Source organism: Heteronotia binoei, chromosome 9, assembly GCF_032191835.1.
Source record: "Heteronotia binoei isolate CCM8104 ecotype False Entrance Well chromosome 9, APGP_CSIRO_Hbin_v1, whole genome shotgun sequence".
Classification (NCBI taxonomy): domain Eukaryota; kingdom Metazoa; phylum Chordata; class Lepidosauria; order Squamata; family Gekkonidae; genus Heteronotia; species Heteronotia binoei.
The window spans coordinates 43,955,102-43,980,989 of NC_083231.1; the positions used below are offsets into that span (position 1 = coordinate 43,955,102).

Here is a 25,888-nt window from a genome sequence, read left to right on the forward strand (position 1 = left end):
AATCAGACTGATAGCTTCAGTCGCCTTTTTTAAATGCTTTGTTGCAATTACTGAAGGGGATTTAATTAACTAGATACAGTAAAGACTTGGTTAATTATTTCAATGGGATCTTACTGCAAATCTCTCTCTTAATTTTTACTTGATTTGACGAGTCCATATTTGACATAGTTTCTGTTGAGAAATACTTTGTGTTTAAAGTCTGTTTATTAAACAAAGTGCATAGTCATTTGTTCTACCTGATGCTTTTCATTTAAAGCCTAAATATCCCTGATCCTGTAAAGGTGATTTGTAGAACAAGACTCTATTTTGCATCTCTATTAGAACATAACTTGGTAGTCATTATCCTGTCTAATATGAGATTTTGCTTGTTCTGTGCTGGAATGCAATTTAAAATATTTCATGTGTTGAAGTTTGACTGTTAAGATATAAAATGCTCCTTTTAATTCCTCCTGTATCAATCAGGATGCTTGAGATTCTTTTTACATGGGATCTTTAACCCTCATTGGCTTCTGAAAGCAAAGGTCTCACACACCTTAAGGATAAAGTGCAACAACAACAACAAAAACCCATCAGATCAAAGGTTTTAGGAAATCTGGAGTAAGTCTTCATTAACTGTGGGAAGATAGTATTTTAACCTTAAGCTATATGAAACCCTTAAAAAATCCATTTGCCTTCAGAAGCCAAAGTGAGTTAAAGGGGAGGAAGGATGGAAAGAGAGCAGGAAAGGCCAGGTGAAAGGCTTGTGCATTTCTCCCACTTATTTCCCTTATGATTGGAATAGATGACTGCATGAGACTGGAGGGGAATGTCTGATCTCCCTCCAACTCATTTGAGTCATTCCAAGCATGATAGAAACAACAACTGATAAGAAATGCCCATATATGTATGTGTTTTTGAAGCACTTGTACACTATAGTCGTATGTCTAGGGGATATATGAGAAAGTATAATACATACCACTCCTCTGAAACATGCAGCCTGGTTAGATATCCTTGCCCCTCTCTAATTCCTTCCCTGTCCACTTCCTTTAATCCGTTTACTCCCCTGCATTTTCCTTCTTCTCCATCTGGGTCTACATTTAAGTCATAATGACACCACACATAGCGTTTCATCCTCCTTAACAGGATTTTAGCTCCTTCACAGTCTCTCCATCTCAGTAGAATGTTAGTACTTTATTTAGTACAAAAGAGGATGGGGATAGCCATTAAACATGTTTCAAAGGAAATGCAACAGGTTCAACTTGAATTGGTATGGTAAGAAAACCTAATAAAACGGTAGTCCCCTGTGCAAGCACCAATCATTTCTGACTCTGGGGTGACACTGCATCACGATGTTTTCAGGGCAGACTTTTTATGAGGGGCTTTGCCATTGCCTTCCCCAGTGATATACACTTTACCCCCAGCAAGCTGGGTACTCATGTTACCAACCTTGGAGGAAGGGAAGGCTGAGTCAACCATGAGCTGACTACCTGAACCCAGCTTCCACCAGTCTTGAACTCAGGTCATGAGCAGAGCTTGGACTGCAGTACTGCAGCTTACCACTCTGCACCATGGAGCTCTTGAAGAAAACCTTATAAGAAAACCTAATAAGAGTATCTAATTTCTCCATCTGCCATCTCCCTATTAGATGTTAATGTGATCTAAGACATAAGAAATATGGAATTTCCAGATATAGCACCAACTCTCTCACTTTTATTATTCAGTGATTACTGCCACTGAATAATTGTTTAATTTTGATTAAACAAATTAGATGCTGTGGTAATTTAAGCATACCATAGGCCTGTGAAACTGAGCCTTCTGTGTATCATGAAGGATCAAGTGTAAGTCATTCACAGCTTCTCCTGAAAGCTGCTTTTCAATCTAGCGATGGTCTGGAGCCTTGAACACAGCAAGGGCTCTCATTTTCAACTACACTTTACAGAGTTCTGTAAGTCCATGCTAAGACTCCCTACCATAGATTTCTACGCTATGCTTTGCCCTCCATTATTTCTCCTCTCTAGTCTGTCACCTTGGGCAATTAGACTGGCCCTAACTAGATCACAAGCATTTTTCAGTAGCAGCTCCATTCCCCCGGAATGACCTTCCTGAGACTGTGTTTAATATTTTTCAGACTTTGGTTCATTGAGACTGTTACTTATCTATAATGGTTTTCAATGTTATAGGTGGGAGGGCCATCCTCAGACCTGTTTGTCATGTCTCTTGTTAGTCACCATAAGGGGAGAAATGCAGCACACAAATATTTTAATGACTGAACTAACTTGCAATGTAATAACCCTTTTTCTGTGTGCAAAGCGGCGTTGACAGCTCACAGCTTTCTGTGGCAAGTGAACAATCGTAAGTAAAGCCTACTTTTTTCAAGAATTTATATCTCACTTCTAAATGCACTCAAAGCAGCTTACAAACAGTATCATAAGATACCATCATAAAGCACAAATTTAAAATGGGTTAAAATATAACTCCTTTCAAGGAAAGGATCAAGAAATGATACCCATATCTCTCATGGTGATTCCATCCCTTCTCAAGTGAGGTTTTTACCTAGGGGTAAGGGCCAACTTACATATCCAGCAAAACTGGCCACTGGTGGAACCATATATCTGAATGTTCAGCCGAGGGTGGGAAAGCACCTGCCTGTATATAGAAAATGAGCATATCAAGCACAGGGGGGAGCCAGAATTTTTCTAACGGACGTGCTGATTTTCTATATGTAGCATTTGTGAATGAAAAAAAAAAAGCATTCAAAAACAGAATTTCCCACTTGCGGTGTAAAGAGGTGTATACCTAGAAATACTTTTAGCTATGATTTAATGGCATGAATCCGTAAGAGTATTCACATATTCTGAAAACAGAAGATGGTGTTTATCACTTTCTCTGTTCTCTCTAGATGAAAGCTGTGTTGTCACAGATACTTTTTCATCCTCATCCTCCATACTAGATTCTGTCAGTGGGGATATTCTAACAGTGAAGGGCGACATCCTAAACCCTCTTTTTCAAAATGCCACTTGCAACTCTTGTAATATTCATTCTTTTATACATCAGCAGTTACAAAACACTGAGAGACATGTTCTGCAGATGGAAAGCAATATCAATCTCATAATCTGTAGCATGAGATAATATTTCGCATTTCTCTCCTATTGTGATCTGCTCCCAATGTTCATTTAGAAGCTGCTCTCCTGTATTGGATAAGTTTACTTTGCATCAAAGCTCAAAGCCAATAAAACATATTCAAATACAAAGGCTGTGAGATATGGAACAAATGAAGCAGATTTCAGCTGGTACAGCAACACAGGTTACTACCAGTGTTCCCTCTAAACTGAGTTAGTGTGAGCTAGCTCACAGATTTTTAGCCTCCAGCTCACACATTTTTGTTTTAGCTCAAGAAGGATAGCCCCAGAGCACACTAATTTATGCAGGAGCTCACAATTTTAATGCCAGTTCCTCACAAAGTAGAATTTTTGCTCACAAGACTCTGCAGTTTAGAGGGAACATTGGTTACTATTTGCTTTGTCTCCAGCACAGAAAAACATTGATACTTCCAGGAATGTGTGAATGCAATTAGAACAGTATAAGAAATGATATCTCTGTAGTCATTCCTAAATGACTTATGCCTCACATCCAGCTGTTGCAGTTTTATAGGCAACAATACCATATGATTCTTCTCAGAAATTCTCCAGCTATTAGATTTCAATAGGCAGGACTGGATCTACATTTTTTTCGAGAGGGGGCAAAATTAAAAAATGGTGCCCCTTTTTGGGCCATTCTATCTTATGGTCCCATAGAATACAATGGACTCCATACCCAATTTGGTGCCCCCCCTCCATCGGCGCCCGGCACAAGCACCCCCCTCTGCCCGCCCCCCCTAGATCCAGCCCTGTCAATAGGAAGGACAAAGGAAGGCATGGGACCAAAAGCAGGAAAAAGGAATGATATTCATCCACCCATCTGTTTCAGATCATTGCACCACAGAATTTTTCAAAATTGTGTGACAATTCCATTGGGCCTAGGTGCAAAAATATGTTTATAACAGATGGGTCCCACTGAACACATTCGTCAAAAAATACAAAATGAATTGTGCTGTATTACTGTGTAATCTACCAGTCCCTCATAGTTTCAGTATCAGATAGATATGTACAGCTGCCATTTAACATTGATATAATATCAGTAGTATTTATGCTGTACAGAATACAGAAATGAGAGTATGCCTTCATCTGTAGGGGTCCACACAGGGGTCAAACAGAGACATTGGAAGAAGCTGGGGACTGACCACCAAGTCATACTTATAGGAGAACCACATTGCAAAGTAAAAGTAGGGGTTTCAAAAGAGGCATTGCTGAGGAAATGGGACCTGACAAAGAGGAGAAAAGTAGGGGTCAAGCAGAAGAGGGGATCAACATGAGATCTATTACTTATACAGGAGGCTCAGTTATATGTATTTGGGTGCCGTAACACATATACAATTCACAGATGCACATTAAGAAGCAATAATGCCAGTGAACAAATCAGTTCCTAACACTTGCCAATCGAAAACATAAGCTGTAAAGATTGCATAGGCTATGGACTACGTATGTCAGTATATTTTCATATTTTAATTTTGTTCTCCTTCCTCTTGCTTCTTTCGCAAAGCTATGCTTAATACCATTTGGGCCACAAAGAGCAATTTACAAGGTATGCATTTTTGTCTTTGATGACTGAACTGAAGAAAGCAGAATTGTGCTGAATTTTTATTACACCTAATTTTCTTCCTTTGTGATTTAGAGATCTGTCTGCTCATCACTTGTCATTTACTTTATTGAACATATTTGCAAGAGGGTGGCTTGATGTCCCCAAGAGATCATTCATAATGTACAATCTGCATGAAAGGGAAAGCGGGGGAAGTAATAAAGTTATAACAATTTGCGGAGGGTAGGCAGATGGGTATTCATTGAAATGTGATGTGACACACATATGTTTTCATCCCTGGCAAAACAATTTAGTAGATTGCTGTTTTGGGGGCCGCTTCATATAGCTGAAGGCTGCCATATGACGGCTGTCAACAATCCCAGACAGGATATAAGTGCCCTGACTGTATAAACAGAGACCTCTACATGGGGTACAGGTATGCAGCGCCTACAATTTACATTATGGTGACATCTTGAAAAAAGGTTATGGCACAGATAGTGATCTGGCATGTCTACCATTCATGGGGGAATCATACTGCTGACATCTCCAAGCAATCTAGCTGTGTTTTGAGACTTCTGGCAACTCTAGATGCTTCAGGAGGCCACCACCTAGGGTCCGTTGGCTGCACAAAACAGCTTAGAGCTTACAGTACCATTTCTTGCCTCTTGTCTACTTTCTTCACATAATTCCACCAGTTTAAATAATTACTCCTTTACTTTTTACATTTTTGTATTTATTTGTGCATGTGCATGTGTGTGTGTGTATACCTGGAAGTCTGGTGACTGATCCCTGCTGAGGGCTTGGAGGATATTCAGGGAGGTGGCTGAATGAAGCCTGCCCCTGCCTCCCAACTCCTGGTATTCCAAGGAGGTCTCCCATCCAAGTACTTGCCAGAGCTGACCCTGCTTAACTGCCAGGATTTGACAAGATCAGGCTTGCCTGGCTTATCCAGGTCAGGGCAATAGTTACCCATTTTCATTTTCAATGAACTTTTTATGCTCATCAATTTAAAAAAGGACTTTCCTTACATGTTTTGAACAGAATACCAAAGTACATGTTACATTGAAACAAAAAATACATAGAACTAGCCTTGTGGCGCTTATCAAAGAAGAAAAACTGCTTCTGAAGATTGGAAGTAGAAAAGTGGTAAAAGGAGAACTGCTTAATCTTTTCCTCACCTGCTATTTTCCTTGCCCAGCTCAAAAGGAAAGATCAAATGAGAAGTGAAGTCAGGAGGCTGCTGGGTCAGAGATTATCTACATGAAATCACCAAAGAACAAGTAGAAGGTAAGCCAAACAGAGCTGAGCTGAAAAGTGAGAGAGTTTGGTAGGTGGAGCTGATCCAGGACAGCAAAATGGATATAGAATTATACAAAATCAACTTAAATGCTTGAACATTGGTTGCAGCTGCCTAAATTTGGATAGGAGGAGGCCACTGCTATGATTGTGATCTACTATATTAAAAGGAGCAGGCAGTAATAGCTTTATCATAAGAGAGGGAGTGCCAGGTTTCAGTGATAGTAAATAGCTGAGGAGATCAAGAGGGATGAAGTTTTCTGGATGAGGAATAGCAGAAAGAGAGCAGGAGAAAGAAGAGCAGAGGCAGCAAACAGGATACAGTTGGGACAGAGAGTACAGATGGGTGATGGCAACCATTGGAAGACTGACAACAATACTGGATAGTAGGGGAATAGAGTGAGAGCCCCAGGGATTAAGGTTCAGGGAAAGATGGGAAGATTGATCCTAGCAGAACAGAAAGAGTCATAAAGTATAGCACTGGAACATATGAGTCTCTTTTTCCAGTACTGTAATAAACAGTAGCAGACAGAATGGGACCACAGAGGAATCAGTTGACACTGGTTTCTACTGGTCTTCTTTTTGCCTGCTCTGTGTAGACTTCCAGGTTTCAAAATAGTCCCAAGTGGTAAGTGATAAATACCAAAAGTTGGCATCAGATCCTCCTCTTGCAGAGGGTGCAATTTGCGCTTAGAGAGAATCACCCTTCTTGCAAATATCACCCTAAAATCATATGTCCTGGCCTAGACATGGAAACTGAAATAAAATGGAGACTGGCTAAGTAAAAGCCTGGGAAACTATTTTGGAAGGTGAATTTTGAAGTGGTCATTTTGTAGAAGCTCATCCAAGGATTGTTATGTAGCTGCACATACTATTCAATGTACAAGGAGGTGAAATTCTCAGAAAGGTGCAGGAGCTGTGTTCCTGTGAGCTCCCACTGAATCTGAGGCCTGTATATTATAAAAACAAATGGGTCTTTCAAGAAAGACTTTTATAGCCATTTGAAGTAATTTCATCATGCCTGGTCATACTTTCCCCTCCTCACCTGTTTATCCTAATTATACCATTCTTAACACCCTTCACCCAAATGATAAACATCCTGTAATCAAGGGTCATCAAGAACCATGAACATCCATAGGCCATATCTGGGAAAAGCAATCCATCTCCTCCCAAATGGTTGTTTCTCACCAAGTCATTGTTTTGGGGTGAACACTTCGGCAGATCCCCAGGGAGCATGTTTGGATATAAAAGCACCCTGCACCTTGGTAGTGTGCATGTTCTCAGCACTAAACATCACACCCCCAGTTGTGTGTGGGCCAACAATGGTGAAATGCTGGCTATTTCACAGCCTTCTCTGTGGGGCATGATCTAGTAGACTGGTAAATATCATCTCTTTGAAACTCCCATGTTATCCCCACTTCTCCCTGATTTTCTCTTAGCTAGCTTGTGTGCTTTGAGTGCGTTTTATGTAAGTTTTGCCCTTTTATTTCTTTTGCAATAAAACAACTTCCAGTTGAACTTCTGCCTGGTTTATTTTGAGAGCTCTCTAAGGGAAAGATCCTGGTATACACAGCTGAAGAATCCCAATTACCTCCTCTTGCTCGTCTCTACTTGAACTAGTTTCCCCTAATTAAATAGGAAGCTTCCAATATGGGTAATACAAAGGGGGGTGATACCCTTTTTAACTCTGCTGGGACAGTGTTAATGTAGCTGAGCTGTTCTTTCTTTGTCTTCAGGCATGCCTTTATTGAAGTTTTTTTTTTTACAATCATACACTCTCCTCATGCAGCAATGCCTCATCATTTTGTGAGGTTGCTGTGATTTTTTTTAAAATGAAAAAAGCAGCAAATTTGAATTGACATATCCCCTCTCCCTGAACCACCACTAGGACTACTTCCATCAACATGATCATGATAGCATATTGTCTTACTAGTACTGGACTGGGAAAATATGAAGATTAGAAAGGGGTTGGTTTGCAGTTCAGACACACATTCACTGCCTATACAAGACCTCTGAGATGAGTTTATCTAGCTGGCAGTTAATCAGGATCAAAAAGTTGGAAGCTTAATGGAAAGCTTCAGTAGAAGGTCAGCAGGGTATAAACAAAATGCACTACTGTAAAAAAAATAAAAAGATGTCATCATGGAAAGTACTTCTTTCCTGATGCCCCCATTCCGCTCTGTCAGCTGTGTAGTAGTTGAGTGATGACAGCTGAAGTCAAGCAGCTGCTGGCATTTAAGAGTCAAAGATAACAAAGGTTCCTTTCTGCTGTAAGCTTACACAAAGGATCCCTTTTCCCTTTAGGATGATTGCTTGGAAACAGATTGATCTGCAAGTCTGCATTGCATTTATTTATTTCTCAGATTTATATCCCGCCCTCCCTGCTGAAGCAGGCTCAGGGCGGCTAACATTCCACTGATGAAGCAAACTTCTGGTATCACTTCTGTAACTCAGCCTCCTTGGTATGGCAGCTGGCTTAGGAAACAGAGCATGAAGGAACTGGCCAGATATTTAGCTGAATTTCAGTTTCTTGAACTGAGACTAAACTTGCTGATTTGGGAGGATTTCCTGCTTACCCCATACAGATAATGGCAATCTGTGTCAATTTCCATTGGAGACTGAGTTGCAGGTATACATGCTTGTGTAAAAAACAGTAATGTCTGAAGCATGGCTGCCTCTCCCTAACTCACTAACTTGAAGACTTGGGATGCAATCCTAAACATACTTAGGAGAAAGTACCACTGAACTTACTTGTGAGTGTACATGCTTAGGAATGTAGTGTTTGTCTTGATAGATAGATAAAATTTATTGTCATTGTTCTCCACAAAAAGAGAGCAACGAAATGAGGTGCTCTTCCACAAACATACCAACACATCAAACACACATATTCATATTCATACCATTTAAATACATCTAAAACCATTAAAACCATTTAAATACATCTAAAACAGATAAACATTCATAAAACCATTAAAACCATTTAAATACATCTAAAACAGATAATCCTTCATAACCCTGCATTTAACCTAACCACAGCACTTGGATAGAAACTGTCCTTAAATCTGTTTGTCCTAGCCTTCAACACTCTATATCGTCTACCTGACGGTAAGATCTCAAATAGCAAATGGCCCAGATGTGAAGGGTCCCTTAGGACCCTTGTCTTCTTTAAGAAACAGGTCCATATCTGTAACACATTGCTTATCCCACTTTCCCAGGCTCTTTTTGCTGAGAGTGGTGTCCACTGAATTCTGTAGCACAACTCCCAGAAAAAGAAATTTGAGTATGTCCTGTTCCTCATTCTAGAAGGAATTTGTTTTAAAGCTACAACTACTGGATTTTGACCATTTAAACTTTGACCATTTAAAAATATGCTTGTCCCTGCAGTTGTTTTTTCTTCTGCAAAAACAGCTTAAATTAGATCATTTGGTACTCAGAAAAATGAAGAGTGTTGTGCAACTTGCTTTTTAAAAATAATGCACATTCAAGGGCTGGCTACTCTTATGTTCTGAAGGCAAGATGCCATCATATAGGACTATCATTAGGTGCACTTCACCCTTGCAAATACACACACACACTACTTCAGGAAGAGACCAATAACCCCTTAGAGCTCCTTTGGTATTGATAAGTTTAAAAGGCATATGAAAGAGTTCAGCTCCAGGCATATGAAATTACAGATTCTTCCAGAGGCTCCCATGACACTGTATGAGTCTGTTAGATGATCCCCCATTCCTGTGTAGGGATGCCAGCCTTCAGATAGGATTTAGGTATCCCTCAGAATTAGTTCATATCTAGACTACAGAGATTAGTTCTCTTGAGGAAAATGGATACTTTGGAAGGTAGATTTGATGGCATAGTACCCCACTGAGGTCCTAGTCCCCCCTAGGTTCTATCCTCACATCTCCAGGAGTTTCTCAGCCTGGATCTGGCAACTCTACACTCCCCCCATACCCCACAGTGTTTATGGGGACCTGGTAATTCTTATGGAAGAAGATGAGCCAAGTATTATAGCCTTCAGCTAGATATTATACCATGACGAACCTTAATGCTGGCTCTGTTTCATTTAAAAATAAAATATTGGCTCTATACTGCCAACAGTTTATGGCTGAAAGTGTTACTTACTCTTGCTAGGCTGGTTCCAGATGGGACCTTGTAAGGGACATACTTCCTATAGATGTGCCCAACTCTTGAACATGGAACATCAAACATGCCACCTCCACACATCCAGACCTGAGGCAGAAACAAAAAAAGAAAAAAAGAAAGGGAAGAGAGTGACTATCAAGAGAAACTATTTTTGAGAAGACCCATGGGAAGCCAACAGCTGAAAAGGAAAAAGGCATGTGAAAAATCTACACTGTTCTGCACCTATTCCTTCTAGAATGACTCTGAATGGGAAAAGGAAGTGTTTTTGCTTTGAAACATATAATATCTTCTGAAAATTACTTTTAAAAAACAGACTCCTAAATAAACTACAAGGCCATAATTAATATAGCTATCAAGGTTGCTTTCTACAAAATAAATGCAAGACCTTGCTGTGTGAATTTCTCAGGCAGAAAAAACTGCGGAGAGTCTCCTGATTGAGCACTTATGTTGCCTTGCAGATTAGTATAACAACTTTTGCACTTTTCAAGCATCACAAATGCTATGGCCAACACTGGCTCTTATGGAGGTAAATGGCTCCACGTAATTAAGCCTTTCAGAAAGAAAGAATGGAAAAACTGAAGAGATAACAAATGGTGTCCAAAGGATGGTACATTTTGCTGATTACATTTGTTCTCAAAAATTAGTACTGAGGTTATTTTTAATCTTGTGAACAAAAGCCTGATTGACTTGGGAAGGAGAAAAAATTATTTAAGAGTTCACAATAAGTGGACATTTTTTCTTATGAAAGTCTTACAAGTTTTAAGTCAAATACAGTTTCCATTGTAAATGCCAGTGGTGTGACTGAAGGCTAGTTTAGATGCAATTGCAAGACACACCTGGACCAATGGATAACAGCTGCCAGGTCTCTCCTGGCAACTGCAAGGATGGGGGGGGGGTTAACCAAAGGTGGAGGGAGGCCCATGCAGCATCACTTCTGGCATCAATCAGAAGTGACATCATCACACTGCAGCATCAGGGCAATGCTCTGGTATTTGCGCACAAATTCTATGGCAAAAATGGCTTCTGCCCAAATACCAGAGAATAGTCTGGATATCGCCTTGTGATGATATCATTTCTGGTGCCCGCTGGAAGTGACGTTGCCTTTTAGACAGTTCCTCAATCTTTGTTCCAGTTGTGGTGTCCACTTGACACAGCAACCTACTTGTGTGGTTGGTAGGATGTGCAGCCCTGTTTGGGTTTTAAGATAAGTCTCATGTAGTGGAAAAGTGAGATGTAGACATAAAGGATTGTGGTCACTTGCAAAAGCAGGTAGGATCTGTAGGTTCCTCACTAGTGTGGCTACAGTAGGACAGAAATCAGAGATGGATAAACTAGGCATCACAAAATAGGGGAAGCTCCTAGGGATCACTGCTCTTAAATGTCCCTTAAATGTTCACCACCTATTTTTCTACAAAGCAACCCCTGGTTTCAGGTGTGTAAAAGTCACCCCAACTTGCTGCATCTTGGGAAACATAGTCCTGTTAGCTGCAACAGGGCATGGGAGGAAGAGAGAGAGAGATTCCTGCCACACACACTGTAAATGTGGCTGGAGGAGGAGGTGATAGATGATAAAGGCTTGGTCATTGTTTTTCCCACTGAAACCAGTGGAAACTAAGACAAAGAACAAGAATGAACACATGTAATAATAAAATGAAGAAAATCTGAATGAAATCTCTGAAAAAAGATCAATTTGCTCTGGTAAAGTGCTTGTAAATTGTTAATTCCCATAATTCTCTGTTTTATTGTTCAGAAACAAGCATTTAGGAGATTTAGGAATCTTCTTACTCCTCTAACAACAGTTTTTCTCCATCCATATATATATATATATATATATATATATATATATATATATATATATATATATATATATATAAATTTTATTTTATTAAAAGAATGTTTGCATTACAAATACAAAAAAGAAGAGATATAATCCAAAAACTAAAAAGAAAATCTACAAACAGTAAAATCTTATTACAAACATAGAACTACATGACCTAACTTATCAGGGAACATCATAACTCAATATGAGCACATCTCACAAAATTTCAATAGTATAGATTAATCAAAAGAGAGGGAAAATTGCACCTTACACCATAAGCCACACTCTATATTCATTATTTCTAGGCAAAAATTTATTTTCACTCAGATAATCTATTACAGGATTCTACACTTCCTCAAAAGACTTCTTATGTAAAGGAAGGACCGATGCAACAAAAAATGGATTTTGAACTATTTTATTCATTAAACTGATTTCCCATATTTTCCCTTGCCACTTTTCTATTGTTGGACCTCTAGAATCTTTACAGCATGATGCAATAACTAAATGGGCTGCCAGTACCAATTTAAAAATGAGCAACTTAGTTTGCTTTGATATACTGATACCTTTCCATGTATCGAAGAGACAAAATTGGAATGATTCTGGAGGCTTAAATGTAGTCATTGTATATATGACTTCTAACACTTGCGTCCAAAATAACTTTATTTTGGGACATGTTCATCAAAGATGTAAAAAAGAACCTATCTGTCCACAATGTTTCCAACATAAAGGACTTACACCTGATTTGATTTTAGAAAGTTTTAAGGGGCACAGATACCAGTTTGCTATTAATTTATAATACTGCACTCGAATAGAATGCATAGGAGATTTGTATGAAGGAGAATTCCAAATAATATTCCAATTGTCTTCTGACAAAGTTTCCGGGGTTTCTTTAGCCTACCTTTGTATATACGATGGAGGTTTAGAAAACTGAGAATTTAGTATTAATTTATATATCTTTGAAAGAAGACCATTAGAAGTTTGTGGGGGCTTTGATAATAGATTTTCAAATTTTGTGAGGTTTCTACAAACCTTAGACTGTTTGGAATACAATACCATAGCCTCTCTTAATTGTAAATATTGGAGCCACATTGATTTTTGTTTTAATTTTTTAGCTACTTCCTATTTTGTCAATAACTTCTGATGGATCCAGGATTTATAAAAATCCATGTCTGAGTTCATCCATATATTGAAATCAAAAAGATTATAACTTGGGGGAAACCAATGATAATTTAGGACAGTTGCTATAGGGGAAGGGGAAAGGGCAAATTTCTTTTTTAATATATCCCAGATCATAAAGGTGTTGACCAAAATGCTGTTAGCTGATAGTGATAAAGATCTTTTTTTGGGAGAAGACCATATAGCTCCTCTGAGAGGAATGGGAGCAGAATAAGCCCCTTCAATTTGAACCCACGCTTCATTAGAAAGAGGATTATATAGTTGTATTGCCTGTGCTAAAACAGAAGCCCAATAATAAAATTTCAAGTGTGGAACTTGAAGGCCCCCTTGTCTTCTTGGTTTACAAAGTGTTTGAAATGCTATCCTAGCTTTTTGTCCTTCTCAAATAAATTGATTTAAAAGCTTTGCCACATATGTAAAAATTGATCTGGAATAAAAAAAGGTATAGTCCTAAAAAAAAAAAGAATTTTGGTAAAACAAACTCTTAATTATAGAAAGCCTTTCTTGCCAAGACAAAATTCTTTTATTCCAATTGCCCATTTGTACTTGTAGTTCCCTGTATAGCTGACCAAGGTTATAATCAATTATAGTGGAAAGGTTAAGAGGTATTTAATTCCCAAGTACCGCCAATGGTTTGTAACCCATGACAAACTAAATCTAACTTTTAATTCCAATTCCATAAGTGGAGAAAGATAAATAGGAAAGATTTCTGTTTTAGAAACATTCATTTTAAGGCCTGAAATACTTCTAAACTTTTCCAATATGGATAAAATTTTGGGGATAGATTTAAGTGGGGAAGATACATATAACACTACATCATCAGCATATAACGAGATCTTATTATCAGATATACCTATTTTAATACCATTAATGTTTTTATTAATGCATATCATGCTTGCCAAGGACTCGATGGCCATTGCAAAAAGAATGGGGGACAAGGGACACCCCTGTCTAGTGCCCTTGTAAACTTTAAATGCTTCTGACCTAGAGTTATTTACCCTAACCTGGGCCTTATTTACTTTATAGAGTGAATCAATTGCTGTAAAAAAATTGGAGCCACATCCCATCCTATGTAACAGGGGTAAAAAATATCCTTATTGATGGAATCAAAGGCTTTTTCCATATTGACACTCAAAATCAAAGATTCCAAGTTCGTAATTTTTCCATGACTAATGATGTTCAACGTCCTTCTAGTGTTATCGGCTATATTTCTATTAGGCATAAAGCCGGTCTGATCTTGATGTATGTATTTACTTATCATAGATTTCAGTCTTCAAGCTAAAATACCTATAAAAATTTTATTATCTTGACTAATGAGAGCGATTGGCCTATATGAGGAAGACTGAGATTCATCTTTTCCTTCCTTAGCAATAGGTACTATAGTAGTGTAGGACCATGAAGCGAGTAATTCTCCCCTAGACATAATATGATTACAATTTCTGGTGAAATATGGAACTAAGATCTCATGGAACAATTTATAAAACTCTGCCTGACAGCCATCATTTCCAGAAGCTGAGTTAGATTTTAAAACTTTTATTAACTCCATCACTTTCTCCTCTATTACAGGTTGATTCAAAAAAGCTCTGTCAGCTTCATCAAAATTAGGTATCAATTCTGATTGTTTAAAAAGCTGATCTAGAGCTAACCTATCAATGGAGCTATTAGCATACAAAGAATAGAAGGAGGCAAACAAATTTGCCATATCTTTTGACTTTGTTAATGTAGCGCCGGCTGCGGAGGGGGCAGCGTGCTTTCTCCGTGCCTGTCTGCCTGGCTCCAGCTCTGATGCTTAAAGCAAGTGCCGGATCGGAGGGCGAAGGGAGCGATCCTGGCGCTTGCTGTAAGCGTCAGAGCTGGAGCCAGGCAGACAGGCATGGAGGAAGCACGCTGCACCCTCCGCAGCCGGCGCTCACGAAGCGCTGGGTTTGCGGTGGGGGCAGCGTGGAGCGATCCCAGCGCTTGCTGGAACCAGAGCTGGAGCCAGGCAGGCAGGCGCGGGGGAAGCGCCGGGATCAGAGGCGGAGGCAGCGGATCGCCCCCCAGGAGGAAGGTGCGTCCTATGGTCTGGAGCATCTTATGGACTGAAAAATACGGTATTACATCCTTTATTCTCTCACTAGTGTAAAAGAAAAAAAAAGTAATTCTTATAATAAACGAGTAAAGCAATATAAGACCAAACAATTCTTCTTAAACACAAATTAAATATAAACAGTTCATAAGAAAAAAACTTTCTTATAAGACTGTCTCAACATCAAATTTCCTGATTTAACTTAAACCTATAATAGGCACAGATTAGTTTATTGATTTAGCAAAATCCTGATTAAAAGGATTGTTCATAGCAAATTGATTTAAAGGATTGTTCATAGCAAATTGCATAAGATACATCAAATACAACTGTCTATCTCCATCTAAACCATTTCTCTTACTAAGGAGAGCGAATCGATGGCAGTGAAAGCAGAAGGGGAAATTGTTATGCAAAACAAACAAAGGCGAAAGAAGATGGTCTCTTATGATGCTCTTTTAAAAGAGACCATCTTCTTTCGCCTTTGTTTGTTTTGCATAACAATTTCCCCTTCTGCTTTCACTGTCATCGATTCGCTCTCCTTAATGCTGAACCCCTGTAGATTGCAAATTCTTGATAATTTCTGTAATATATATCCAATTAAAGTCCGGGTCAATTTTAGTAATTATATTCAGTCCAATTCAAAAGGTTAAGACTGCTCCTGTCAGTCTGAGGCCACTTGGAATCATCCGTGAGCTAGTTTTTTTGTAGTTATGCAGAGTGACCCATCAGGGGGTAAATTTAGAAAAAAACACCTACTTGTTAAGTAGAGTCATCGCTTTAGAAGTGGAAAGATGTTGATTTGAAGATGTACTGGAGAAAAAGAGAGCATAAAAGCGATCGGGAGTTCTTTTTCTGCTGATAAGCAGCTTTCATAGCCATGGAGCCTCAGGACGCATGATGAGCATAGGGGGCAGTTGCCACTAACCCCTTCCCCCACCGTGGGATTCCCATGCCAAGAGAAAGCCCTCCAGGCCTTCCCTGCGGAGGTCTCACATCCGTGACACCCCTCCAATGACCAGACTCAGAGATGCCGCAGAAAGATCTCTGCAGACAGCTCTGAAGCCAAGATGACGGATCCCGGAAGTCCTGGTTCTTCCAAATCTAGAGGAGTGGCTATCCTTATTTCCACTAGACTACGTTTTAAATTTGAAGCTTCTGAAAAAGATGATTTAGGTAGATATATTTTTGTTAAAGGGTGGATAGGCTCTTGTAAAGTAACTTTGGGTGCAATTTATGCTCCCAATGAGAATCAAGAATCCTTCTTGAAGGCTGCCTTACAAAAATGGACACAATTTAAGGAAGGTGCAACAATTATTGGGGCTGATTTGAACTTGATCCTAGATTTTATGAAAGATAAATCCCAGATTTAAAAAAAATGGCTAAAAGGAAGTTTTTCTCCATCCTCTCTGTCCCCAAGGCCTTGATCCAGAGATAGTCACTGCAATATGGGGCCTACTCATCTATCACCTTTTTACTTCACCTTTTTATTGACAAAGCTTAGAGCAGTACAGCTTTAAAACCAATCGCTAGTTGGTTCCAGGGATTGACATAAATTAGTTGTGATTTGATGGCACTTATATACATAACTGGCTTCCCGTCAAAGAAGATTACAGAGCTTCAGTAGCACAATTGTGCACCTTAGAATGTTCTGTAAGGCCCATATTTCTTTATCACATTTGTGTTACACTCTATCTCCACATGTTGTAAGCTGGCAAACATGGTACCATCTCTTTCTATCCTCAGAAAAAGTTGGTGAACTAGAACAAGAATGAGTGAATGGATCACTGTCCAACAGTAGGATTCATGATAAGCAGGGATTCTAGCCCATTCTTACATATCCACAATAAACATTGCAAAGAAAATAAAAATGTGATATGGATCACAAATCAGAACACTAATGTATGTAGCATTTTCTTGAGACTGCAAACAAAAAGAAGTTTTTTAAAAATTTAGAAAGATGTTGGAGATACTAAGGAGAAAATGACATTTGGTACACAAGTGGTAGATAGAAAATAGAAGCACTCTACAATGCACACCTAAGGTACATTTCTTTGGGTAATTAAAATGAATCTCAGGCATGGTTGTTGGACATTTATCAGCTGTTCCTCTTTGATTATTTATTAGTTTCAGTAGGGTTACACAGCCTTGCTTTGGAAAGAACAGAGCGCCTTAAAAAGTCATTTTTAATGTCACCTGAACAACATTGCATGGAACTAAAGAAAGAACCTCAATGTAAACATATTGTTCTATGTCAGCTGTTACAGATCTAATGGTAACAGTGCTGCATGAAGGCATTAGGCCAGGCATGTCAAACTCATTTGATATGAGGGCCGGAGTTTACATAAATGAGACCTCATTAGGCTGTGTCATGTTGGGCCGGGTCATGTGTGTACCTATTTAATATTAGGTAGCAGAGATATAAACTTTTTAAAGGACAGAGACAAACACGACTAAAGATTTTTTTTTAAAAAAACCCTTAAAACATGTTTGCACTTGTTGGTCTTAAAGGTGCTTTCTTTGTATTTCTCCCATGGGATCCAGGGAACTGGGCAAAGGAAGCTCTGGCTCTTTCCCTCCCTCCCCAGGGGACCAGGAGGGGGAGGAGCTTCAGCCAATGGAGAAAATAAAGGTTTTGCTCTGTAGCTCTTGAGTGATTGAGCAAGTCTTGTAAAGCAAGCTGAGATGCAGAAGGAAACAAGAGAGAGGGAGAAGGAAGCAGACAAGAGCCTGAGAAAAGCCCTCCAGGGGCCTGATTTGGCCCCTGGGCTGCATGTTTGACACCCCTGCAGGCTGAACTGCAGAGATAGAACTGCAGGCTGAACTGCAGAGATAGAATTCTAGATAGTCTAAACATGCAAGCTGTAAAACCCAAATGTCTTATTTTACAGCAATGAATCTCTAGCCAATATAAATAGCAATGAAAGATACTTTCTTAAGCCCAATTTAGAAAATTAGCACGTTTCTAAGAATAAACAGCTATGCAAACAACCATTAACCACTTTTGAAAACACACACAAAATATGAAAAACACTATAAAGTGGCAAGGAAACAAAAAGGAAACTTTAAAGGGAGGTGTTTAGATTCAACCTCAAGCTCCACTTTCCAGATTAGCCACAAGTTGATCAAGATAAATCTCCTAAATGCTTGTTTCTGAATAATAAAACAGAGAAGTATGAGAATTAACAATTTATGAGCACTTTACCAGAGCAAATTGATCTTTTTTCAGAGATTTCATTCAGATTTGCTTCATTTTATTATTTCGTGTTCATTCTTGTTCTTTGTCTTAGTTTCCACTGGTTTTAGAGGGAAAAATAATGACAAAGCCTTTATTATCTACCACCTTCTCCTCCAGCCACATTCACAGTGTGTGCGGCAGGAATCTCTCTCTCTCTTCCCCCTATCACCTGTTGCATCTGACAGGACTATGTTTTCCAAGATGCAGCCAGTTGGGGTGCCTTGTACACACCTGAAACTAGGGATCGCTTTGTAGAAAAATAGATGGTGGAGCCAGGGCCGGGTCACCCATTAGGCAAACTAGGCAGTTGCCTAGGGCGCTGAGAGGGTGGGGATGCTAAATTGGGCTTACCACCCCCCCTCCCGGTGCCCCAGGCAAGCACTTAGTTTGCCTGCCTCCGCCGCCCACTACCACCACCACTGCTGCCTGCCTCTTCATTTCCTTCCCTTCGCCTTCCCCCCACGGCTCCACACCCCTGCGCCTCCCCCCTTCCCCACTGCGCTTCCTCCTGCCTTCCTCCCTTTGGACCCTTTTCCACCTCATGTCAATTTCAATGCTAGAACTGGCTGTAGTGCCCCATTCTGGCTATTTAAAGACCCCCCCCCGCCCAATCACTTGATCCGCAGGCAAAACTCAAAACTGCCCCGCGAGACTGGGTCGCACTCAGAACAAGCATCCTGAAAGGGTGGCTCTGCTGCCGCTGACTCCTCCCCTCCCCATTTCCTGGATGAGAGAGGAGTCAGCTGCAGCTGGGCCACCCTTTCAGGACACTTGTCCTGACAGACTGTGAGTGCGGCCCGGCCCCGCAGCGTGGTTTTGCTCGCAGATTGAGTGATAGGGCAGTGGGGGGGGGGTTAGATAGCTGGAACGCACGCTAGAGCTGGTTCTGGCATTGAAATTGACATGGTGTGGGGAAGGATCCGAAGGGAGGGAGGAGGCGCAGTGGGGAGGGGAGGAGATGCGGGGGGAGCACGGAGTCACAGGGGGAAGGCGTGGGGGTGCTTTGGGGGCGCTAGGCAGCGAGTCTGCTTAGGGAGCCATGGGGTGTCATGCTGCTCCTGGGTGGAGCTCATCCAGGGATTGTTATGCAGCTGTACCTACTAGTCAATGGACAAGGTGGGGAGGAGTAGGGGAAACCCTCAGAAAGATTCAGGAGCTGTGCTCCTGTGAGCTCCTGCTGAATCCAAAGCCTGCCTGAAACAGTTTCTGACGTGCCAGACAAGGTGTGAGAGGGAAATAAGTCTTTCCCCACCCACTTGGCTGTTGGCTCACTCGCCATGTGCTGCCTCAAACCAGTTCAACAGCTGCCCACAGCAGAGGGCATGGAGGGGCCGAGAAGAGATAATTTCTTTTCTGTCTGACTGCCTTAAACTATCAATGCAAAAAATGCCAGGTTTTATGTCAACCAATGTATAGGTGACATTTGTTCATTCACTGTTCTCCTTAGTTTCCATTGTACAAATAAATGAAACAAATTAGGCTTTTTAAAATATATATTTTTTTCATTGTCCGGATGTGATAGCACTTTTTAGTATATCCCTGTGCCAATCATGAAGCAACAAAATCAGGCCACCCACAGACAAAATAAGGGTCACTACACACACAGGGAAATCCCTAGGCATGCAGAAAAATATGGTGTGGTAAATTAGTCAAAAGAAAGATGACACCTCCCTGAAGTCAACAAGGAACTGAATATACTCCAGGAAGCCCAGAATACTGAGAGTTGCTGAGAAATAGGAGCTGTAATATTGCCGATGATCTGAGGAGTTTCAGACTGAAAATAACTTGGTGTAGGAATAAACACAGGATTTCCCTTCTTCCAGTAAAAGCAACAATCAGTTGAGTGGGGAAAAACCAGCTTTACACCTATGAGCAGAGCCTTCTCAAGGTACCACCCTGCCAATGGGTAAGATCAACAGTTGCCCATACCATGTGCATTCTCTGTTGTGCCCCCCACCTGGTGTTATGGCCTGACTGAAGAGGTCAGGAAGGCTTCCACAATTTTGTCATTCTGCAGAATGTGAAAAATGGAACGGTTCAGGAGGGCATGTTTATAAAGGGAACAGGATGATAGCCTATTCCACTATTGTATGTATTATCTTGCTGCACTGCTTGCTTCTCTTATCTTGCTTCTTGGCTCTACTTTTGTAATTTCATTTTTGTATTGTTTACAACATATCATTTTTGGCAATGTTTCTCATTGTTGTAATCTTAGCCCTGTTACACTTTTTATTGGATATCCCTTGCCATTGGATTGAATTGTCTCACGCTGTAATTTGCCTTGACTCTCAGCGAGAAAGGCAGGCAATATAAATGAATAAAGCAAATAAATAAATAAATTCACAACAGACATGACATCTGCATGTTTTATATTTAGATAACTTTTCTTAACACAAAATGCATCCTGAGAGGTAGCCATGAGGTTTTTAGCATTTTTTTTTTAAAAATCACTAGTGTGTGTGTGTGTGTGTGTGTACATGTGCACAAGCCTGGATGTCACCATTGACTTCTGGTGACTGCTAGTGAGGCTTGAAAGAGGTGGCTTGATATTGCTTGCCTCTGCGTCCTGATGCTGCACTGGAAGCAGAGGGTGGGAGGTCTCCTGCTATAACAAGAGACATAGTCCCCTTAATTTATTTGTTCATTTATTTACTGTATTTATAGTCTACCTTTGTCACTGGAAGAAAAGTGCCATTGCGGCAACACTGTGTTGTCACTTCTGGTTGTATAACCGGAAGTGATGCCAAAAGTTGTTGTGATGCTTTAGCAATCCCCAAAATATAAAACCATAGAGACTTGAGAGGCTACAAGAGTGTCAGTATAACATATGACATCACTTCTGATTACTCAATTGGAAGTGGTGTCATGTGATGACAAGCCCTATGCCCTAAAGCTCATAGTAGTTGTTGGCACTTGGCTGGCAAACCTATATTTCATGCATACACTATCTGTAGCAATAGTTGCTAAGAACTTTAATAACAATGAAAACTAAGGTTAGGGACATTTAAGAGCAGTGATCCCTAGGGGCTGCCCCTATTTTGTGATGCCTAGTTTATCCATCTCTGATTTTATGAGTACAAGCCAGTATAAGTCACAGAGCAGGATTTAGAAGTAAAGAAAGGTATTTTTGGATGGTTTAAAGGAGGCCCTAGAGCCTCCCTGTCAAATACAATGTTCAAAGGAACTAAAGAAATGTGGATGAGTATAATAAAGATGGGTTCCTGTGTTAGTCTGTAGCAGTAGAAAAGAGTAAGAGTCCAGTAGCACCTTAAAGACTAACAAAAGTTGTGGTAGAGTATAAGTTTTTGTGAGTCACTGCTCAATTCTTCAGATACTTCAGATCTGAAAAGTGAGCAGTGACTCAAAAAAACTCATATTCTACCACAACTTTTGTTAGTCTTTAAGGTTCTACTGGACTCTTACTCTTTTCTACTTCAACAGCATGGTGGAGGAAGTGTGCATGCCCTCTAAGAGTTCTGAGGAACTGCTTTAGTAAGACTTCTTGAAAACTTTAAATTTTCCTTAACTTTCTGGGAGAGTTGTGTAATCAAAGCATGGTTCTCAAACTATATATCATCTGAGGTGTTTGTAAGAGAGAATGGATACTGCTTCCTTTTAGAACAGTTGCTTTTACCCAAAATTCAGATGCAGCTTTCTGTCCTGAGCTGACCTGCATCACCAACATGCTCCTTGTGATTAATGAATATTATTTTCATTGCTTTGCCACTAACGAAAGCAATATTTCCTTGCAAGTGTATACCTCCTGGCTATAATAATGATAGATCCCTCTGAGCTAACTGCTTTCACTTCACATACTTGGGGGGAGGGGAGCTATTATTAATTATTTGCATAGCAATTGCACTAGCCTTTCTCGAAGCCTTAAACTGTTAGGAGACAGAATTAGCATTTTTATGTTGTTTGTTGTATTATGCTAATGAAAATATATACTGACATTTCATTGCCTTTGTAATTGGCTTCTGCTAAATGGCAGTGCTGAGGTAGGGCTGATAAGGGGAGAGAGAATGCTTTGGCAAACTCCCAAGAAAAGTTGCCGCAGCCTCATTGCAAGCTGACCTCAGCTGCTGTCTGACATTGGCAGACCATAAAGAGGGACCCACAAGGGTCATGCCACATAACCCTAGGAACAATGGAGATGTGCAGCTCTGCTGTCCCATTTGGGCATGTCCTTTTCAGGGAATTTGGTATGAATTTTCAGTTTAGCTTTGAAGTACCAAACAACAAGTGAAAGAAATTTCCATACAGGTACGTGTTACTAATTAGTCACAGGAATCAGCAGGGACATTCCAGCAAATAGTTGCCTCTTGTCAACTGGTACAGGCATCAAAATTATGTAGTAAGAATATACAATCAACATCTGCCATCTGTGTTTAAATAGGAGTGATGTATTTACAGGAGTGTAAATACACCCCCAATGTAGCATCTGTGGGAAACATGGAAAGCGTCCTTGTGTTTTCTGGTACCTGCTTGCTTCTTTCCCAAAGCAAGTAATCAGTCCTGTCTTTTCTCCACTTTACTGAAGTAGAGGTACTTCAGAAAGCACCGTCTTTGTGTCTTCAGGGACACAAACCCTGTAACCTTTTGGAAATAGCTGCCTCTATCATAGGTGGATACCTGGCATAGAGACTATTAACATTTTCTTGAAACTCCTAAAATCTTGTGATTGGACCCAGTCACCCAGACCCTGTTGTAGTCATTTTGGGACTGTCCCCACTCCTGTGACAGTCATTTTGTTATAGTACCCAGTTCCTGTTCTTCTGATTTACAAGAACTCTCTGGAAGATCTAGGGCAAAACTTAAAAGGACAATAAAGAGGACAATAAAATAAGGAGAGTTCCTTTATTTCAGCTAGCCTTAGGATCTAGTTCATGCCAGATTAATAGAGTAAGTTATTTCCTAAAAGTAGTGTGTATATTGCAGAATCAGAGGGCTATGAAACTTTTGCAAAGCTGCTGCTTGAAGTCAGTACTGCTGGAATGCAGCATTAGCATTCTGCTATAAAGCTCAGCTGAGAAAAGCAGCAAGACACAACCAGCTTTATAGCAGCCTGTAACATAATGGTCTTTCATACAAACTTGAATAATACAGGCCTTCATTGTGGTGATATGATATTCCAAAACTAGCCATATCACTTGTCTAAATAAAGATTTGAGGCAAAGAGATTAATCAAAAGGACATGAAGTGACCAGTTCAAACATGCATGAACATAACTTGATAGCTCACAGATGAATGTCTGAATGGACTCTGCTAACAAGGAGTATGTTTGCAATCATGTGAAATGAAATTTTGTTTGCAGCATTTGTGATGATACATCACACATGCACATCACGTGATGGTTAGGAAATGTGATCAGTAGAATGGAAGCCCAATTTGTAATTTCCTTTATATTATAGAAAGAATGCGTTACAACATCTTAACCAACATTTATTCTGCATGATACACCCATTTACTATCTTTGTACTTTATAAACTGTTACCATCTTAACTGCTTATTATTTTAATAAACAAGTCTAGCAAGCTCTATTTACATAGGTTCAAAATATATGTGCTGTTTTCTTTGATGAATAAATTATACATATCTATGTATACATATCTTTGAAGAATGAACTAAACATATCAGTTTATTTTTTGTCAGAGCCATAACAGCGAAAGAAAACATTATATATTGTCTAAGATAAGTAAATATCTGAACTGCTGTCATTATTAATGATCACCATTCCCAAATGGTAGATTAATAAAAATACTCAGTAGATCCCTTTTCCTTTCTCTGTTTTACACAGTTCTTCATCAGGTCAAAGCAAGTTGAGAACCACCTGCCACAAGTAGTTTAGAAGACGAGTCATTAACCTCTACTGTGGCACCCAATACGTGAACTGAAGCTGAAATGTTGGCCATAGACAGATGGAAATTGTACTGTCCAGTTCAGCTCTCAAATGAGCTCTGGGCTTTGCTAAACTCTGGAACTGAATCCTGTCTCCAACCACTTGTCCAAATCAACATTATTTTCAATTTGAAAGGCAAATAGCTTAAGCCTGTGTGTGTCCATCACAACAATCTAATTATATCTCATTTGTTTTCAGCAATGGCTTGTGGGAGGTGGGGTCCAGGAGGTAATGATGAAGCTACTGGGGCCATAGCTAATGAACTAAACAGGTGTGCAGCTACTTAATGCCTACTGGAACCTGGTATAGATGCAGGGAGATAATGTAAGGGTGCCAAGCTCCTTCAATGGTGCTCAGTGGTGATGGCTGGGATATTCCTTGGGACACACCCTGTCTTGTACTACTGTTAATTTCATTTTTTAGTATCCTGATGTCCTATAATAATCTTCTTATATTACTTATTCTATGAATGGCTGCTATGAACACACTGGAGGTATTCTGTTATATCTTCACTGCCTCCCATTTGTTTCTGGCCCCAGTTCAAAATGCTGTTTTTGGCTTTTAACACCCTAACAATTTGGGGAGCATCATACTTCAAGGACATCCTTCTCTAATCTGAGCATATTTGTACACTAAGACCACCTGAAGAAGCCTTTCTGGGTGGGGACACGAAACATGTAGAATATGAGCGTCTTTGGCATTGTTCCTGTTAAGTTTGAAATAATGGGTTAAGACTATTCTATTTAGAAAAGATTTTAATCTCTTGCTAATCTTCTCTTGATCATTTCAATTTTAGTATATGTCCTACCAGTTCTCTTATACTAACTGCCAGTAATCTCTTGTTCTTAATAACTGCTGATTTTGGATGGTTCTCAAGTTTTATTTTACTCTTCTGGTTGTATGATGGATTTTCATTTGGTTATATTATTGAAAGTGTTGAAGGACCTTCTGAGGTACAAAAATTTAAATAAATACAATTGTTGATTCTGGACGGGATGGTGGTGAAACTGCATATTATATGCAAAGTTCCAATATGGGTTGTTAAAAATTGAAAAAGTATTCTCAGGAGGCTGCAGCTTCCACTAAAGTAGCAATGAGGAGAAGGGAAGAGGAGTGCTTAACCCTTTTTCTCTGGACTACTAGAGAAAACTGGTTGGAGGTTTTGCTGTATCAGCTAAGTTGTAGCTGATTTATGGTGACCCTAGCAAGAGGCTTTCAAGGCAAGTGAGAAGCACTGATGGTTTGTTATTGCCTTCCTCTGCTGAGTCTTCCTTGGTGGACTCCCATTGAAATACCAACCTTGCTTAGTTTCCAAGATCTGTTGAGACTGGGCTTTACTATGGTGCCTTTTCTTTATTTTAGCTGTATTGGGAAGTCTAAAATAGTTACTAAGACTCTTAGGTTTTGAAGATTCTTTTAGCCATCTCACTTAGTTTGTAGAAGAGCATTTTATTTCTCTAACCAAACAAAAGTAGAGACAATTGCTAAGAAGTTTACTAATATCTTATTCTTTATATGATTAGCATGCTTATTAATAACTCACAGAGTCTTCAGCAAGTACACTAAATTAATTCCTAGTCTTCAGTTTTGTCTTATCTTTGTATA

General features: G+C 39.7%; 1 protein-coding gene across 2 annotated transcripts in view; it reads right to left on the minus strand.

Moving 5' to 3' along the window:
• The window catches only part of GALNTL6 (polypeptide N-acetylgalactosaminyltransferase like 6), an 816,075-nt gene that overhangs the window by 29,001 nt on the left and 761,186 nt on the right, over positions 1–25,888 (minus strand). For both annotated transcript variants that reach the window (XM_060246534.1, XM_060246536.1), the window contains one exon: positions 10,069–10,176. In XM_060246534.1, the coding sequence (XP_060102517.1) occupies positions 10,069–10,176 (108 nt within the window). The remainder of the gene's footprint in view (positions 1–10,068; positions 10,177–25,888) is intronic.